This window comes from Bufo bufo, chromosome 1 (genome assembly GCF_905171765.1).
Source record: "Bufo bufo chromosome 1, aBufBuf1.1, whole genome shotgun sequence".
Classification (NCBI taxonomy): domain Eukaryota; kingdom Metazoa; phylum Chordata; class Amphibia; order Anura; family Bufonidae; genus Bufo; species Bufo bufo.
In genome coordinates this window covers 217,939,382-217,959,994 of record NC_053389.1, presented here as the reverse complement: position 1 = coordinate 217,959,994, position 20,613 = coordinate 217,939,382, and the positions used below count along the sequence as shown (strand labels likewise).

Genomic DNA, 20,613 nt, shown 5'->3' with positions numbered 1-20,613 from the left:
GCATTAGTATACATACAATTAAGGGTACTTTCACACTAGCGTTATTCTTTTCCGGCATAGAGTTCCGTCATAAGGGCTCTATGCCGGAAAAGAACTGATCAGGCATATCCCCATGCATTCTGAATGGATAGAAATCCGTTAAGTATGCATCAGTATGTCTTCCGTTCAGTCACTGTCAGGCGTTATGGCCGGACATAATACCGCAGCATGCGGATCACAGCAGGGAAGTGCTATCACTATAGGAAAGATGGTGGGGCTCCCGGAATCTATTGACCACCCCTCACTCTACTTTATAGTAGACATTGGGAGATATTTAACAAAACTAGGGGTTGGCAATAGCAACCAATTATAGACCTGCTCTCATTCCCCCCCCCCAAAAAAAATTATTTTTAAAAATAAATAAAGGTTTAGAGAAATGAGAGCTGGAATCTGATTGGTTGCTATGGGAACTGTTGCTTCACCTTTCATTTGCACAAATTTTGATAAATCTTCCCTCTTTGTCACCATTTAAGATCACTGTTTGCGGTCAGTGAAAAGAAACATTCATTAGACACAGAAAACTGGTTTAGAGCTAATAACTCTCGCAGATGATGGTTTGTAACAATGTAACAGTGAAGATAATTCCCTGTGAAGAACATGCCTTTCCTGAGAGTTTGTGGCAATGTATCAATACAGGTAGCATATAGAGGGCTCAGAAGTAGGGCACTTTGTGATGGGGACACTAAATCCTGGATCTTCCTCGCTGGTGAGAATTCCTGAAGACTGAGGAAATGTGGAGGTTTATAGGCTAAGACATTGACCATGCAATATTCGGGAAGATTGGCGGATGTTAGACACACCAGCCCTGCTGTTTGGTATTCACATCAATGGGGCTGAGCTGCAGTACCACACACAAACATGGACAGGAGGGGTGCTGTTTCAAAAAAACTGCAGAGCTTTATTTCTTATGTCAGAAACAAAGACAAGCCATAAAACAAATCAGGTACAAAAACCCAAATGTATTGTTCAGGCAGGAGAGGGACTTCTTCCCCTGCAGAAGGCACCTCTAGATGTAGAGCAGGCTTCGCACAGTGCAGAACGCCATGGACAGTGTTGCCAGGAATCCAACAAAGAAGGCCAGAGCACGGCTGGGCTGCGGCACAGGTGCCAGGTAAAAGATGGTGTGCAGCACACGGCTGGCAGCAAAGATGCGGAAATGCAGCAGGGCACAGGACAGCTCGGGATTACTGAGAGCATAGAGAAGACCCACGCCGACAAACGGGACAATGTTCTCAATGTCATTCAGGTGACACCTGCAGAAAGGTACACAGTGATCATCATTACTACAAGAAGGTTAATAGAGGGGAGGGGGATGAAGAGAGGGAAAGAGGACAAAAAGGGGTGGTGGGGGTGACCAGAGGAACGAGCAGGTGTGAAGGAGAAGCAGAAAAACCAGGGGATGAACAGTGGTGGAGAGCATGATCATAGTAGGTGGATGATGACCAAAGGCGTATGGGGCTTAAACAGAGGCGAGACAGCACGAGCAGGGGTGGAGGGGAGATAACAGATTGGGTTGGGGAAGACCAGAAGGCTGGGGGGGGGGGATTAGTGAACAGAGGTGGAGGAGAGGAGATGACAAGGGGTGAGGAGATGAACAGAGGGGGATATGCAGAGGGAGGTGGGATAAATAGGGGAAAGGAATTCACAGAGAGGCAGGGGCTTCACCCTAGAACATATGTCAGTAGCGTGGGAAGGGGGACACTGTAGTGCAATAATCATTTTTTTAGCCCCTCCCCACTTTGATGGTCCTTGTTTCAAATCTGTTGTAAACGGTTAAAAGTGGTGCATGTCTTTCACTAATATGGAGGACACCAGTTGCATCAGTTTCATGTGATAAATACTTCCTCTTTTAGGTTACATGCACACCAACGTTGTTTGTTTCCGTTGTGTTTTTTTTGCAGATAGGATGCGGACCCATTCATTTTAATGGGTCCGCAAAAAATGCGGACAGCACACCGTGTGCTGTCCGCATCAGTATGTCCGTTCCGTAGCCCCGCAAAAAAAAAATTGAACATGTCCTATTCTTGTCCGTTTTAGGCACTGTTGAGCATTGAGCATTGTTAGGCTACATGCACACGACCGTATGTGTTTTGCGGTCATACGATCCATATGCCATCCATTATTTTTCTTTTGCGAATCCATTGTAACAATGCCTAAAATGGACAGGGCTACTGAACAATGCCTAAAATGGACAGGGCTACTGAACAATGCCTAAAATGGACAGGGCTACTGAACAATGCCTAAAATGGACAGGGCTACTGAACAATGCCTAAAATGGACAGGGCTACTGAACGGACATACTGATGCGGACAGCACACGGTGTGCTGTCCACATTTTTTGCGGACCCATTGAAATTAATGGTTCCGCATCCTATGCGCAAAAGAAACGGAACGGACACGGAAACAAAATACGTTCATGTAGCCTTAAGCCTCATTCACACGTCAGTGTATGGTCAGTGATTTCCATCAGTGATTGTGAGCCAAAACCAGGATTGGAGCCTCCACAAACATAAGGGAAAGATCTGCTCCTGTTCAGTGTTTATAGCCGCACCTGGTTTTGGCTGAAAATCACTTATGGAAAACACTGACTGAACACTGACGTGTGAATAAGGCCACATTGAGATGAAATTCACATGACGAAACCACTAGCAGAACAAATATCGAAACCATTAGGGCATGTCATCACACTGGAAATATCCAACGTGCATTTGTCATGGATTTCTTGGCTGACCCTCTAAATGGCTGCGGTAGATTTTTAGTTTTACAGGCCACAGATTAGCCCTATTCAATTAAGTTAATACACATGTAGGCCACTCGCCACAATTTCCGCAGGAAGATTTTTTTTCTTCCATGTAATGGATCTCAGATCCCATCAATATGACACTTATGTGAAAGTACCCACAGGGAAATTAGCGAAGCAGTTTAGTTTCATAAAGCATACTCTACCAGGAGGTCCACTGCTGCCCTCTAGTGGCCACTCATGGTCACTGCACACTTAGCTGCTGTCACCAGTCTCCATTAGATCAGTAATGTTTTATCTGCAAATTATCCCCATGCGCAAATGAAAGAGACACAAGGATGGTTTCAATGGAGTAGAGAAACAAAGAAGCTATCCAGCTAAGAAGCTATAGATATAAGCTGATGGAAGACAGATATATGTAGAGAGGTTCTCAACATAAACAGGAGAGATGTGAGGGCATTCCAAACAGGTGGAAGAGATACACAAGGGCACCTTGGGCAGGTGGAGAAGAGGTGTGAGGGCACCCTGGGCAGGGGGAGAAAAATGCTAGGGTGACCCATGCAGAGCAAGAACAGACATAAGGATGCCCAGGCAGAGGGAACACGAGGGCACCCAGTGGGAGGAGAGGCACGATGTTGCCACATGTAGGTGGAGGAGAGATGAGAGGACGCCCCGTGAAGAGCCCCGAAGACAGACTTCCATGTTACTGGATATACTGGTTGGCAATTATTACCTGCGCACTCGCTCCACATCTTGATCAATACGGAGGAATCTCTTTGAGTCACCTCCTTTGCTGTGAGATGCAGCATCTTCAGGGTTGGCAAAGGCCTGTAATCGCAAGAAGACATGCATTATGGGAACCACAGTGTAGGGCAGAAACTGGGCACCATGGGCATGGCAACTGCAAGCTGCTCTGCCTTGGCTAGTCTATCAGATACAGGGCTAGCCAATACTGCTCCTTGTGGATCCACTGTCCTTCTGCCTCCCAGCCGGGAGCATAAGGGAGGTGAAGACCTGAGAGCTAACAGGGAAACAGTAGAATGGTTTCTGATTGCTGGGGGGCATGTGGGGATGATGGGATGCAAGATTCTGACAACTTTGGGGGAGGATGGTAAGTCTGCATGGGGCTAAAATCTGATTATTACTGGGGAGGGGGGAGTCAGTGTATTTGACGGCAGTATATGGGGGACCCTTCCACCAACTATGCACTTACTGACAGTGGTGACTGACTGAGGGCTGTCCTCCCCAACCCTGTCAGTAAGTGCATGGTTGGTGGAGGGGTCCCCCACATACTGGTGCCTCATATAGGTGGATTCAAAGGAGCAGTGTAAAGCTACGTACAATCACTTGAAACATCCAAAGAAAACACACAGGGAGATTTATCAAAACTGGTGTAAAGTTGAACTGGCTTAGTTGCCCATAGCAACCAATCACCTTTTATTTTACAAAGGAGCTCTGAAAAATGAAAGGTGGTTGCTATGGGCAACTAAACCAGTTTTCTTTACACCAGTTGTGATAAATCTCCCCCACAGTCCATTTTCATGTGTTAGAAATCAGTTTTAGAGAAACTTGACTGTTTGATAAAAGATGGCATTTGCATGCCAGTCTTTGGGTTGACGTATTTATGTGAACAGATCTCAAATATGAATGCCGTCCTCTGGCCCTCACGAAGCAGGCTTACTGCAGAGGGACCTGTGTCTAGCTCAAATCTCCTCGCATGAACCAAATCTAAGAAAGTCAGGGACAGGGATCACACTAAATGGTAAGTTAAACTGTATGTGTATAAAGTATAGGACTTTCCTGTATTGCCCGGGATGCTGAGCGTTTTTTTTTTTAAATTAGCACTTCGTCTGAAAAAGGTTGCCGACCCCTGGACTAAAGTATACTCCTTGACAGAAAAAATAACGTTGGAATTGGATGAAACATTCTGTGTGAATGTAATGATGATATATGTTAGTGATTACTATATTAAAGGGGCTGTGTCACTTCAGCAAATGGCATTTGTAATGTAGAAAAAGTTAATACAAGGCACTTACTAATGTATTGTTATTATCCATATTGCCTCCTTTGATGGCTAGATTAATTTTTCCATCACATTATGAACTGCTCGTATCCAGGGGTTATGACCACCCTGCAATCCATCAGCAGTGGTCGTGCCTGCACACTATAGGAAAAAGTGCTGGCCTCTCAGGTGGCCGGGAATGCAGGACTGCGCATAGTCTGGCACTTTTTTCTATAGTGTGAAAGCACGGCCACCGCAGCTGGATTTCAGGCTGGTTGTAACCATTGAAACGAGCAGTGTATATTACAACGGAAAAAATGAGATTACACTTAGGCCTAGTTCACACGAACGTGTGTGATCCGTGGCCGTATTGCGGCCCAAATTGCTGGCCGCAATACACGGCCACAGTTCCGTCTGCATTCCGCATCATGGATGCGGACCTATTCACTTCAATGGGTCGGCAAATCCGGAATTGCGGAACGGCTGCACGGAACGGGACCCCTTGGACGCACTACGGAGTGCTTCCGTGGGGTTGCGTCCTGTACTTCCGTCCCGCAAAAGAAAAAAAAAAAAACGAACATGTCCTATCTTTTTGCGGAACGGGCAGATCGCGGACCCATTAAAGTGAATGGGTCCGCGATCCGATGCGGCTGACCTACGGCCGGCGATCGTGCAACCCGCAGGACGGGCACGGGTTACACACATTCGTGTGAACTCAGCCTTACCGGTAATCGGTTTTCTTTGAGCCTATGACAGCACCCCTGGGGAGACTGCCTCCTCCTCCTGATAGAAAACAGGAACCAGAAACCGCTTTAAAAGAGGGAACACCCCCTCTACCTCCAGTCCTTTTCCAAGAACTAAGACACATCCTAATATGATATTATATTCACACACCAAAATTTTTTTTATTTATTTTTACATGGGAAGGGAATTAGTCGGGTGCTCTCATAGGCTCAAAGAAACCGATTACCAGGGGCGTACATACCGGGCCCGGCACTCCAGGGGGCCCGGCCGCCTGTGGACCCCTGGCCCCGCCCTGCAGTAGTGCTGTGTGTGCTGCGCCTGCCTGTATAACCCGAGTGGCCGACCCGGGGCCCGCCGCCCAGTGTTGCGTTTCTGCGCTGCAGTGCCAGGCCAGGCCAGCCCTACCCTCCTTGTGTCTCCTCCCCCTGATTCTCCTCCCCCTGATTCTCCTCCCCGTGCTGGTGCGGCGTGCCTCGTCATTTCCTGTTGGGCGGCCGCACCGGACATGACGTTTCCCTAGGCTGCGCATGCGCACAACAACGCCGAGACGCAGCAGGGAGAAGCTATCGAGAGAGCGCGAAGAAGCCGGTCCGGAAGTGAAGATAAGATTTGTAAAAAAAAAGGGTCATCATAATTGCTCACCAAATTTATGGTGAGTGAGTTCAGAGTAGGGTCTGATGGGGGCTGGCTTTATAACTAACTCTGCTATATTTCTGTAGCCTGCAACCTCTGACTGCCCAGTTGGGCTGAAACTACTACACCCAACATGTTCTGGCAGTAATAGTAAATGGATATTGGTGAAATTCTGAGCTACTAGTCTATATAATACATAATGTATAATATAACAGTTAGGCTACTTTCACACTAGCGGCACGGACCTACGGCAGGCTGTTCCGTCGGGTGAACAGCCTGCCGGAGGTCCTTGCCGCTAGTGTGAAAGTAGCCTAACGCGTCCACAGCCCTCGGCTATTCCTTTGGTGACAGAGAAAAGAAACCCCCCACCTTTCTGTTTGACCTGGTGTCAAAGAGGTCTATCTCTGGGACACCCCATAAGGCAGAAATCTTGTTGAAAACCCCCTGATCTAGGGACCATTCACCTTGTCATAGAGGATGACAGCTGAGGAAATCTGCTTTCACGTTGTCTACCTCTTTTAGATGTACAGCAGAAAGAGATAAGAGAGAATCCTCTGCTAGATTGAAAATCTGGTGGCTTAGAGCCATCAGACTCAGAGCTCTGGTACCACCCTGCTTTTCGATATGGGCTACTGCTGTCATATTGACTGAATAGATCCTGACATTTGTGCCCCTGATGATCGGAAGACTGAGTCAACACTAATCTGATAGCATTCAGTTCTCTGAAATTTTGAGACTGGGTTCATGAACCGAAGTCCCAGGTCCCCTGCAGCAGAAGAGACTCTACATGGGCTCCCCAACCGAAGGGGCTGGCGTCCGTGGTCAAAGAGAGGACTGCATCTCTGTGCCAAGGAACACCCCTCTGTAAATTCTGTAGATTCAGCCACCACTCCAGAAAAATCAACAGATTTTCGTGGAAACCTTGGGGCCTGAGATGGTTCGAAACATGATAATATGCATCCCTGAGATCCACTGTGGCCATGTAACAGGATGAGAAGAGATAGTTCACTGCTGACCTGATGGATTCCATCTGAAATTTTTCATACACAAGAAAACGGTTTAGACACTAAGTTTATTATTGTACGAAAAGAACCATTCTGCTTTTTTACAAGAAAAAGAGTCGAGTAAAATCCTCGTCTCCTCCTGCTTTGGAACCTCCACCAATACTCTTTTTCTAACAGGGAAAAAAACTCTGAAATGATGGCTGCCTGTTTTGGGGGGTCTGAAGACTCTGAACGATAATCTAAGAGAGTCTGCCGAAGCATCCGCCATAAAATCTAGGGCATTCTAAAAAGTAGGAACTGAGGATAACAACTGCTCCCTAGGGGTACTCTCTTTAATGTGATCCTCCAACTCCTTCATCCATGCATTAAGGGATCCAGCTACCGAAGTAGCGGTGATAGCCGGTTTAAAGACCCCGCCGAGGCTTCCCAATTTATCTTTAAATAAATCTCAGCCCTTCTATCCATTGGGTCTTTTAGAGAACCCATATCTTCAAGGGGAAGCACAGTTTTATTAGCTATTTTGCCAACCGGGTCTATCCCAAGAGGCAGTCACTTCCTCATCAAAGGGGTATTTACGCTTAACAGGGGAAGGTATAAAAAACACTTCCTATCAGGATTTTTCCATTCTTTAGCAATAACAACCTGAATGTTCTTATGCACATCAAAGACTGTTCTTCTTTTAGGGCCCAGAACTTCAAACAGAGTCCTGAACAGATTGTGTCGGCTTTTGTTCATCTAAACCCATAGTAGCTCTTACTACTTTTACTAGGGAATTAATGTTTTCTGCATGAAAAAGCGGCTTCATCATCAGAGGAGTCATTCGATGAAAGCCAGTCTCCCTCTTCCTCCAATCCAGAAAGTACATCATTGTCGCTAGAGAGACAGAGCTTCCTCCTCCATTAACTTGAGCACACATGCTTGGCAAAGGGTCTTTGACCAAGCAGAGGGTAGCTTCTTTTTACATACAGCACAACCCTTGTCTTTAGATCTGGAGACCTTTCTGGACTCCTTAGACACCTAGACATAGAAGATGACCCCCATGAGTAAATAGCAACATGCACATAGGAGGATCACCCCACACACCGCACCGTGGTACGGCATATCATTGGTGGTCTCAGTGGCTTCTGCGCGCTGAGACTGCTCCATGTTCAGACACTGAATTTTTCTAATGGAGGAACTGCCCACTTCTTCACCCATCAAGGCAGTGAGCTGGCTGGACTTTTCTCTACCAGGCGCGCAAACCGGCTCCCCCCACATCCGGCTTACAGTGCATGCTTCCCTCTACTGTCGCCCCGGAAGTACGTCACTGCTCAGACCACGGAGTCCGGGCGCACGCACCTCCCCCTGGCTTCGGGCGAGGGGCCGACAGCCGGACATACAATACGGCCGCAGAGAGAAGAATCCCTCCTGGGCCGAGAAGGCGCGGAGCGGGGAGTAGAGAGAAAGAGGCCCAGACTTAGAAGCGGCTCCTAAAGGAGACTTACACTGCACGGGTAAAGCTCTCTATAATACTCTTTAAACACAGGCGGGGCGTCCGCAGCTCTATACAATCCTTGGGGGTTTCCAATTTCCCTCCTGTCCCCTTAGGACAGGAAACAGAACTGGAGGTTTAGGGGGTGATCCCTCTTTTAAAGTGGTTTCTGTTTCCTGTCCTGAGAAGAAGGAGGCAGTCTCTCCCGGGGTGCTGTCATAGGCAAAGGGAATACATTAGTAAGTGCCTTGTATTAAACTTTTTCTATGATAAATGCCATTTGCAGAAGTGAGACAACCTAAAGTGTTTATTGGGGAAAAATATACAATTGCATTGAGGCTGTAGGATGCTGTTGGGCTCCTCTAGCCTGGAAATAAGATGAGATACGGTTGGGCATGGAGGCATACAGGTTCCATAAGCTATCCTGTGGCTGGTCCCATAAAGGCTCGATTGAAGATAAATATGGTAACTGCTCAGGCCAAGAAAGTGTTACAATCAGGTGGAGACATTCCTGGGAAACCCTTGCTTTGTGGGGACGAGAATTATCCCGCTGAAAAATGCCAGTTGGAAGCCCTGCCATGAGAGGCAACACATGTGGCTGCAGGATGTCCTGCACATATCGCTGATCAGTTTGTGTCCCTCTTATCACAACTAGTAGTAGCCGAGTGTTGTATGTGATGGCTCCCCAGATGATCACACCAGCAGTAGAATGCGAATTTTCGCAAATGTTCGCGAACGGGCGAAACGCCATAGACTTCAATAGCCAGGCGAATTTTAAAACCCACAGGGACTCTTTCTGGCCACAATCGTGATGGAAAAGTTGTTTCAAGGGGACTAACACCTGGACTGTGGCATGCCGGAGGGGCATCCATGGCAAAACTCCCATGGAAAATTACATAGTTGACGCAGAGTCTGGTTTTAATCCATAAAGGGCATAAATCACCTAACATTCCTAAATTGTTTGGAATAACGTGCTTTAAAACATCAGATATGATGTTGTATCGATCAGGTAGTGTAAGGGTTACGCCCGCTTCACAGTGACAGACCAAACTCCCCGTTTAACGCACCGCAAACAGTCCATTTGCACAACCGCAAACTCCCCATTTGCACAAGGTTGGATACCAAGCTAGTCATGTCCCGTTCCTTGTCCTCACTGATGTCATTAAAGGTCTCTTCCTCCACCCAGCCACATACAACACCAAGGGTCCCCGAAAGGTGACAACAAGCCCCCTGGGACACCTGCTGTGTTTGGTCTTCCACCTCCTCAAAGCCACCTTCCTCCTCTGACTCCTCTTCTTCAGACTCCTCACTCTGCGTTGCCTCTCTCTGCGTGTACTATTCCTATCAGTTTAATCCCTGTTACGTCCCCTATCAGGGGACGTGTATATGGAATCTATTTTAGGAACCGGGAGATGGAAAAAGATGCTTGGTCGGTCCTCCTACTTCCAATTTGGGGCACTGCGCGTGCAATCTACTGTGCCACCAGATAGGAGTGGTGTGTTAAGTAGTACTATTCCTATCTGGTGGCACAGTAGATTGCAAGCGCAGTGCCCCAAATTGGAAGTAGGAGGACCGACCAAGCATCTTTTTCCATCTCCTGGTTCCTAAAATAGATTCCATATACACGTCCCCTGATAGGGGACGTAACAGGGATTAAACTGATAGGAATAGTACTACTTAACACACCACTCCTATCAGTTTAATCCCAGTTACGTCCCCTATCAGGGGACATGTATGGAATAGATTTTAGACAACCGCAAAGAGTTGTCAATAGTTGACACACTCATGACATAAATTTTATACCTCTATGCGTCAATCTTGGTGTAGTTATGACTGTGCTCGTGCGCACGTTTGGGAGATTGCAGGCGATGGGGTTTTTTCAAAGCCTACGGTCATGCTGAGGTATTTCAGTGACAGTTAAGTGACCCAGAAAACAATGATTCTGCAGTGTAAGCCCATTGTTGGCCTAGTAGGCTTTAATGATCACCTTAGATGATCACAAAGAAAATTAATGTTTTTTCTATGCAAAATTATCCAGCCGATCGCTTTTGGTCTGTTCACAATGAAGCAACGACCTTATCTGGGGTGTGCCAACATTGCCATTGCCAACACACTCAGAGGTGGTCACTTCATTGTGATATGCAAGCCCCTTCACCACAACAAGGTAACGATCACGAAGGGGAATTGACACATGTATGTGCCTTTTTTTTGTTTGGTTTTTGAAGCCACAGTGCAGCACCAGAGGCCAGAAAAATTTGGCATGTACACATGCCTGAAAAATTAGGCATTGTTGCAGAAAAATTTATGTTTCCCAGGCAGACAGTGCCCTAAAACATTGCAGCTTGAACCCTAGTTAGTGGCGGATAAGTCACGCAAGTCATCCGGCATTCAGAGATAAAATACAGCAGCGTGTGGACCATTTTTATCCCAAGGCAGCTCATCTCATCAGGCCTTTAGTCAAATGTATCGCCCACTGTCAGTCCCTTCGGGATCCATCCCTCATTCATCTTAATAAAGGTGAGGTAATCTAGACTTTTTTGACCTAGGCGACTTCTCTTCTCAGTGACAATACCTCCTGCTGCACTGAAGGTCCTTTCTGACAGGACACTTGAAGCGGGGCAGGCCAGAAGTTCTATCGCAAATTGGGATAGCTCAGGCCACAGGTCAAGCCTGCACACCCAGTAGTCAAGGGGTTCATCGCTCCTCAGAGTGTCGATATCTGCAGTTAAGGCGAGGTAGTCTGCTACCTGTCGGTCGAGTCGTTCTCTGAGGGTGGACCCCGAAGGGCTGTGGCGATGCGTAGGACTTAAAAAGCTCTGCATGTCCTCCATCAACAACACGTCTGTAAAGCGTCCTGTCCTTGCCAGCGTGGTCGTGGGAGGAGGATTACTTTCACCTCTTCCCCTGTTAGATTCCCGTTGTGCTGTGACATCACCCTTATACGCTGTGTAAAGCATACTTTTTAATTTATTTTGGAACTGCTGCATCCTTTCCGACTTGCGGTAATTCGGTAACATTTCAGGCACTTTCTGCTTATACCAGGGGTCTAGTAGCGTGGCCACCCAGTACAGGTCGTTGTCCTTCAGCCTTTTTATACGAGGGTCCCTCAACAGGCACGGCAGCATGAAAGACCCCATTTGCACTAGGTTGGATGCCGAGCTACTCATGTCCCGTTCCTCGTCCTCAGTGATCTCACTGAAGGTATGTTCTTCCCCCCAGCCACGTACAACACCACGGGTACCAAATAGGTGACAACGAGCACCCTGGGATGCCTGTTGTGGTTGGTCTTCCTCCTCCTCCTCAAAGCCACATTCCTCCTCTGACTCCTCTTCCAGCGTTGCCGCAGGTCCAGCAAGCGATGCTGATAAGGCTGTTTCTGGTGGTGATGGTGACCACAACTCTTCCTCTTCACGCTCATCTATGGCCTGATCCAGCACTCTTCACAGGGCATGCTCCAGGAAGAAAACAAATGGGATGTCGCTGATGGTGCCTTCGGTGCGACTGACTAGGTTTGTCACCTCCTCAAAAGGACGCATGAGCCTACAGGCATTGCGCATGAGCGTCCAGTAATGTGACAAAAAAATTCCCAGCTCCGCAGAGGCTGTCCTAGCACCCCGGTCATACAAATACTCGTTGACTGCTTTTTCTTGTTGGAGCAGGAGGTCAAACATTAGGAGTGTTGAATTCCAACGTGTCGGGCTGTCGCAAATCAAGCGCCTCACTGGCATGTTGTTTCGCCGCTGGATATCTGAAAAGTGCGCCATGGCCGTGTAGGAACGCCTGAAATGGCCACACACCTTCCTGGCCTGCTTCAGGACATCCTGTAAGCCTAGGTACTTATGCACAAAGCGTTGTACGATCAGATTACACACATGTGCCATGCACGGTACATGTGTCAACTTGCCCAAATTCAATGCCGCCAACAAATTGCTTCCGTTGTCACACACCACTTTGCCGATCTCCAGTTGGTGCAGAGTCAGCCACTGATCCACCTGTGCGTTCAGGGCGGACAGGAGTGCTGGTCCGGTGTGACTCTCTGCTTTCAGGCAAGTCACCCCCAAGACAGCATGACACTGTCGTATCCAAAATGTGGAATAGCCCCTGGGGAGCTGGGGGGGTGCCGTTGATGTGGAGCAAGACGCAGCAGCAGAAGAGGACTCAGTCGAGGAGGTTATGGAAGAGGATGGAGTAGGAGAGGTGGCAGCAGGCCTGCCTGCAAGTCATGGCGGTGTCACCAACTCCTCTGCAGAGCCACGCATTCCATGCTTGGCAGCCGTCAGCAGGTTTACCCAATGCGCAGTGTAGGTGATATACCTGCCCTGACCGTGCTTTGCAGACCAGGTATCAGTGGTCAGATGGACCCTTGCCCCAACACTGTGTGCCAGACATGCCATTACTTCCTTTTGCACCATCGAGTACAGGTTGGGGATTGCCTGTTGTGCAAAGAAATTTCGGCCGGGTACCTTCCACTGCGGGGTCCCAATAGCAAAAATTTTTTTGAAGGCCTCAGACTCCACAAGCTTGTATGGTAAAAGCTGGCGGGCTAAGAGTTCCGACAAGCCAGCTGTCAGACGCCGGGCAAGGGGGTGACTTTGTGACATTGGCTTCTTACGCTCAAACATGTCCTTGACATACACCTGACTGTGGGCAGATGAGCAGGAACTGCTCAAGGCGAGAGACGGAGTAGCGGATGGTTGAGTGGGGGCAAGGAGGACAGCAGTGGTTGATGTGGCTGAAGATGCTGGACCAGGAGGAGGATGGCGGCTTTGAGTTTGTGTGCTGCTTGTACTCATGTGTTGATCCCATATGCGTTTGATTTGAGATCATGTGCCTTCGCAAAGCAGTTGTACCTAGGTGGGTGTTGGACTTCCCACGACTCAGTTTCTTTTGGCACAGGTTGCAAATGGCATCGCTGTTGTCAGAGGCAGACACACAAAAAAATGCCATACTGCTGAGCTCTGCAATGACGGCATTCTGGTGGTGGCAACAGCATGCGTTGATTGGCGTGCTGTCTGGCTGACCCCGGGTGCCGATGCATGCTGTCTGACTGTGCCACTAGCTTCTTGCGACGACCTCCCCCTGCTTCCAACTCGTCTCCTCCTCCTCTCTGTCTCCCCATCAGAACTTTCCACCTGTTCTTCTTCTCTTCGAGCGGGCACCCACGTGACATCCACGGACACATCGTCATCATCAACCGCTTCACTTGTATCTGACAACTGAGCAAAGGAATCAGCAGTGGGTACAACATCATCATCATCACACCGTACGTCCATGTGTGTAATGCTGCCTGACTGAGACATATCCCTGTTATCTACATCCTCTGGCAATAATGGTTGCGCATCACTCATTTCTTCCAACTGATGTGTAAATAACTCCTCTGACAGATCAAGTGAAGCAGCTGTGGTGCTAGTGTTGGTGGTGGCGGCAGGCGGGCGAGTGGTAACTTGAGAGGTGCCCGAAGCGGAGCTGGAGGAGGATGGTGCGTCAAGGTTCCGAGCGGAAGCTGTAGAAGATTGAGTGTCCTGTGTTAGCCAGTCCTCAGAACTTTTCGAGTTCAGGGTACGCGGCCTCTGAACACTAGGCATTATTCTAGGGCCAAAGGGAATCACAGCACCACGACCACGACGGCCCCTGCGGGGTGGCCTGCCTCTGCCTGTCATTTTTTTTAGATTAGTTAAGTTGTACTATGCGTGCAAGCTACTGTGACACCAGATATGAGTTGCACTGGGCAAGTTTATTTTTTTTTTTAAATGCAAGCTACTGTGACACCAGATATTGAGTGGTGGCACTGGGCAAGTGGACACAGTATACGCTGTGAGCCTGACACACACGCTGGCAGGCAACTGCAATTAGATTAGACACGGAAAAAAAAAAGAAAGCAGACTGATGTTCTAGCCCTGAAAAGGGCTTTTTGGGGTGCTGTCCTTACAGCAGAGATCAGATGAGTCTTTGAGGACTGTAGTGGACACTGAATACACTGGCCTAGCTATCGATTTCCCTATTAACCACTTCCCATCTGGGCCCTTTGCCCCCTTCCTGACCAAGCCAAATTTTGCAAAACTGACATATCTCACTTTATGTGGTAATAACTTTGGAACGCCTTTATTTATCCAAGTCATTCAGAGATTGTTTTCTCGTGACACATTGTACTTAATGATAGTCATAAATTTGAGTCAAAATATTTCACCTTTATTTATGAAAAAATCCCAAATTTACCCAAAAATTTGAAAAATTCGCAATTTTCTAAATTTCAATTTCTCTGCTTTTAAAACAGAAAGTGATACCTCATAAAATATTTATTATTTAACATTCCCCATATGTCTACTTTATGTTGGCATCATTTTGGAAATGTCATTTTATTTTTTTAGGACGTTAGAAGGCTTAGAAGTTTAGAAGGAATTCTTCAAATTTTTAATAAAATTGCCAAAATCCACTTTATAAGGACCAGTTCAGGTCTGAAGTCACTTTGTGGGGCCTACATAGTGGATACCCCCATAAATGACCCCATTGTAGAAACTACACCCCTCAAGGTATTCAAAACCGATTTTACAAACTTTGTTAACTCTTTAGGCGTTCCACAAGAATTAAAGGAAAATGGAGATCAAATTTTTAAATTTCACTTTTTTGGCAGATTTTCCATTTGAATCAATTTTTTTCTTTAACACATCGATGGTTAACAGCCAAACAGAACTCAATATTTATTACCCAGATTCTGCGGTTTACAGAAACACCCCACATGTGGTCATAAACTGCTGTATGGGCACACGGCAGGGCGCAGAAGAAAAGGAACTCCACATGGTTTTTAGATGCCATGTCCCATTTGAAGCCCCCTGATGCACCCTTACAGTAGAAACTCCCAAGAAGTGACCCCATTTTGGAAACTAGGGGATAAGGTGCCAGTTTTATTAGTACTATTTTTGGGTACATATGATTTTTTGATCATTCATTATAACACTTTATGGGGCAAGGTGACCAAAAAATTGGTTGTTTTAGCACAGTTTCTATTTATTTATTTTTACAGCGTTCACCTGAGGGGTTCGGTCAAGTGACATTTTTATAGAGCAGATTGTTACGGACGTGGCGATACCTAATATGTATACTTTTTCTCATTTATTAAAGTTTTACACAATAATAGCATTTTTGAAACAAAAAAATTATGTTTTAATGTGTCCATGTTCTGAGAGCTATAGTTTTTTTATTTTTTGAGAGATTTTCTTATGTAGGGGCTCATTTTTTGCGGGATGAGGTGACGGTTTTATTGGTACTATTTTGTGGGACATACGCGTTTTTGATCACTTGGTGTTGCACCTTTTGTGATGCAAGGTGACAAAAATTGCTTGTTTTGACACAGTTTTTTTTTTTCTTTTTTTACGGTGTTCACCCGAGGGGTTAGGTCATGTGATATTTTTATAGAGCTGGTTTATATGGACGCGGCGATACCTAATATGTATACTTTTTTTTTTTTTTTTTTAACTTTTTTTTTTCATTCCTTACTTGGGGACTTTTTTTTTTTTTTTACATGTGAAACTTTTTTATTTTTTTTTATTTTCAACCTTTTATTTTTATTTTTTTTATTTTACACTTTTCGTCCCCCATAAGGTCATACAAGACCTCTGGGGGACATTTACTTCACTTTTTCTTATTTTTTTCACTGTTGATTTCTCCTGTAACTGGGGCTGACATAGTAGCCCCAGTTACAGGACAAATGCACCCCTATAGAGGCTGTACAGCAGCAATCCAGCGCTGTACAGCCTCAGAGCAGGGCTGATCGAGGTCTCTGAGAGACCTCACACAGCCCCTGCACTCTCCGGTCACGGCGGTCACATGACCGCCGGGCCGGAACAGGAAGCGCACAGCGCTTCCTTCTCTGCAGACACAGCGCTCGGTGAGCGCTGTGTCTGCAGCGATCTAGAAGGCAGGGACACCTGGGCACTGTCCCTGCCTTGTCTTAGGGTTGCCCTGCTGTCACTGACAGCGGGCAACCCGATCAGCAGCTGCACGATTAGCGTGCAGCTGGTATTTCTGACAGGACGTTTTAAAACGTGCTGTCCCGAAATAGACGTCCACCCATAGGACGTTTATAGTCTATGGGCGGACGTGAGGCGGTTAAATCAGCAGCAGCTACACTGTCCCTCCTCTCACTAAGAATGCAGCTTCCGAATGAATCTAAAATGGATGCTGTCCAGGAGGTGGGATGGTCTGGGAGGGAGGGTCTGCTGCTGATTGGCTGGAATGTGTCTGCTGACTGTGAGGTACAGGGTCAAAGTTTACACAATAATGACGAATAGAGGGCGGACCGAAAATCGCATATGTTCGCTCGCCGTGGCGAACAATCTATGTTCGCCGGGAACTATTCGCCGGCGAATAGTTCGGGACATCTCTAACCAGCAGATGGGGCACTGTGTCACTCCACAGCAAGGGTAGGAAAGGAGAGCTTAAGGGAGGCCTCCATATTCTAACCCGACCTTCATAAAATACTAAACAGAACCTCGATTTGCCACTAAAGACCATGCAGTTCCATTCCATGGCAGCCCAGGTTTCTCATCAGTTACCAGCCGTCCAGAAATTTCTGGACATTCAATAAAAATACATTGACTAGCAAAAGGGTGACAACATTTTGAACTTTTGACTTTCAGGCTTCATATCTCACCATCCACTACAGCTTCGAACGTGAGACTACCATCATTTTATAGATAATCGTCTTGAATATCTCATACATAAATTGGACTTGCAACTGTTTTGCATATGATCATACCTCCCAACTTTTTGGACGGTCAAAGAGGGACACTTATGGTTTATTATGTGAAAGGTCCACTTTTCCTGCATATTTATATACTTCAATAGCTTCTTTTTTTTTTTTTTGTTACACAATAGCGCAAAAATTATCTGTATATAGAGATTTCTAAAATCAAAATTACATCAAATAAGAAAATAATACACAAGGTGGGCTTTAATATGTAGATAGGAACAAGGGAAACACATTCTGGATCAATATTGTAAATGTAATAATGCAAAACTATACCTCAGATCAAAAAGAGAGACATTTAAGGAGCAAAGAGGGACAGAGGAACTTGGGTCAAAAAGAGGGACTGTCCCTCCAAATGAGCCCTAGACACAGAGTTAGGTATCACAGTGGGCAAGGCCCCTTTTAAACGAGCGAGTTTACTGTGCAGGTGCAATACGTGACGTGAACGCATTGCACCAGCACCGAATCCTGACCCATTCATTTCAATGGGTCTGTGTACATGAGCGTTCTTTTTCACGCATCAGTTCTGCGTTGCGTGAAAAACGCAGCATGTTTTATATTCTGCGTCTTTCACACAGCCCTGGCCCCATAGAAATGAATGGAGCTTCAGTGAAAAAACGCATTGCATCCGCAAGCAAGTCCTGACGCAATGCGATTTTCACTGATGGTTGCTAAGAGATGTTGTTTGTAAACCTTCAGTTTCTTATCACGCGCATGAAAACGCATCAAAACGCATTGCACCCGCGCGGAAAAAACTGAACAACTGAACGCAATCGCAGACAAAACTGACTGAACTTGCTTGCAAAATGGTGGGAGTTTCACTGAACGCACCCTGAAAGCCTCCGGAGCCAATCTGTCACGCTCGTGTGAAAGAGGCCTCATAGATTCCATCAAAAATGCTGGACAAGACATGTAGCTCTATTGTGTCTGGCAACATTGTGGAGACTCCATTATAGGTAACGAGGACTAACGGCCGCCGTCTGTCATGTAAGGGATACATCCTTGGCTTGCACTCTGTTTTTCTTTTTCTATGTTAAGACGTGAATGAAGCCTTGGGCCTCATGCACGCGGCCGTTGTTTTGGTCCGCATCCGAGCCGCAGTTTTGGCGGCTCGGATGCGGACCCATTCACTTCAATGGGGCCGCAAAAGATTCGGACAGCACTCCGTGTGCTGTCCGCATCCGTTGCTCCGTTCCGTGGTCCGCCAAAAAAATAAATGTATAACAACATGTCCTATTCTTGTCTGCGCTTTGCAGACAAGAATAGGCAGTTATATTAAAGGCTGTCCGTTCCGTTCTGCAAATTGCGGAACGCACACGGACGCCATCCGTGTTTTGCTGATCCGCGGACCGCAAAACACACAACGGCCGCTGTGTGCCCGTGGCCATATTGCAGCCCGCATACGGCGGGTCCGCAATACACGGGCACCGGCCCGTGTGCACTCCGCATCACGGATGCTGACCCATTCACTTGAAAGGGGCCGCAATCACAGAAATGCATAACGGAAGCATGGATCATGGCAGCTTCCGTGGTGTTTGTCCGTTCCTCTGCACCACCAAAAAATTTAACTCATTCTATTTTTTGCGGTGCGGACGGATCACGGACCCATTCAAGTTGAATGGGTCTCGATCCATCCCGACTGGCGCACGGACGTTGCCCGTGATTGGGGACCGTATATTGCGATTCCCAATGCACGGAACGGATGCACAATTTTCGTGTGCAAGAGGCCTAAATGCACACGATCAGATTTGCATGCGGAAAATCCGCACCATAGGTCATGTATATTGTATTCTATGAGAATTTGAAATTCTCATGCACACTATGCATATTTTTTCCGTGAGGATTTTGACCTACGGTGTGGATTTTAAAATCCGCAGCATGTCAATTTATTTTATTTTTCCTGACCGGATTTTCTCTGTTCACTCCAATAGGAAAAGGAAAATCTGCATGCGGAAAATCCACACCAAATCTGCAGGTAAATCTGCACTAATTGATGCGGATTGACCGCACAGATTTCCCTGCGAACACCTGCGGATTTCAGTGCGGATTGTCCACACAAATTCTGAATGTATGCATTAAGGCATCAAGAGGAAAGAAGGGTTGCCAACCATCCAGAAATTTCTGGACAGTCCGTAAAAATAGGCGGCTTTATTCCTGTGTCCGTAAAAAACACAATAGATGTGTCTGTAATTTTTTTGAGGCTGGTGGTGGTTGACTAGTTTATTTTGGTGGTAATTATCATTTTACAGCTCACAGTAAATGTGGGAATGAGTTCAGTATATTGAGCTATAGACATGGATTAATTATAATCTTTATCATCCATTATAGTTTTCCAATTTGTCCGTAAAAATGTTGGCTGTGATTTTGGGATAAGTTGTCCAGAAAAAAGAAAAATTCTGGTTGGCAATCCTGATGGGAGACAGCGCAGGCGCTTATGTGACAAGAAAATGCGCACATGTGAGATTACAGCGCAGCCTCATAATGACATCGGAGGAGCTAGGACAGATCTTGAGGATGAGGGGAGGTGCTTAGCTCACTTGGAATAGGCGCGGCTGCACTCCACTGGCGGTTAGGACAGCCCCTCGGGTTCTTTTCACAGGTGATTTACATATATATATATATATATATATATATATATATATCGTTTTTCAGCAAAACTACAGCAATCATAAGTTACATACTGGTATATTTGTGACATGCTATAGGAGACCTCCAATAACATGTAATCAGGTCTGTATGTGTAATCTTGCTGACAGAATACCTTTAGGCATGCAGCAATAACAAGATGTGAACAGGGCTTTACAATTTAAGCCAATTTAAGATATATTTATTGGAGGGGCCAAACTGAATGAGGCCTCATGCACACGACCGTTGTTGTGTTCCGTGTCCGTTGTTCCGTTTTCCGTGATTTTCATTGGTGGCCAGTGTGCGCCCCCCCCCCCGGCCCCCCCTCTATTGTAATATCATTGGTGGCCAGTGTGCGGCCTCTGTCGGCCCCCCCTCCCTCCATTGTAATATCATTGGTGGCCAGTGTGCGGCCTCCGTCGGCCCCCCCCTCCCTCCCTTTATTGTAATATCATTGGTGGCCAGCGTGCGCCCCCTCCTCCCTCTATTGTAATAAGATTGGTGGCCAGTGTGCGACCCCCCCCCTCTATTGTATTAATATCATTGGTGGCCAGTGTGCGGCCTCCCCTCTCCCCCCCCCCCCATCATTGTTGGCAGCGGAGATTCCGGC

The 20,613-nt window shown here is 46.8% G+C and overlaps 1 protein-coding gene across 1 annotated transcript in view; it reads right to left on the bottom strand.

The window, feature by feature from the left end:
• Positions 1–911: 911 nt before the first annotated feature.
• The window catches only part of MGST1 (microsomal glutathione S-transferase 1), a 41,302-nt gene continuing 21,600 nt past the window's right edge, over positions 912–20,613 (bottom strand). Inside the window, exons 3-4 of the mRNA XM_040435285.1 lie at positions 3,512–3,606; positions 912–1,292 (exon numbers count right to left, since the gene is read on the bottom strand). Of these exons, the coding sequence (XP_040291219.1) occupies positions 1,046–1,292; positions 3,512–3,606 (342 nt within the window). The 3' untranslated portion in view covers positions 912–1,045. The remainder of the gene's footprint in view (positions 1,293–3,511; positions 3,607–20,613) is intronic.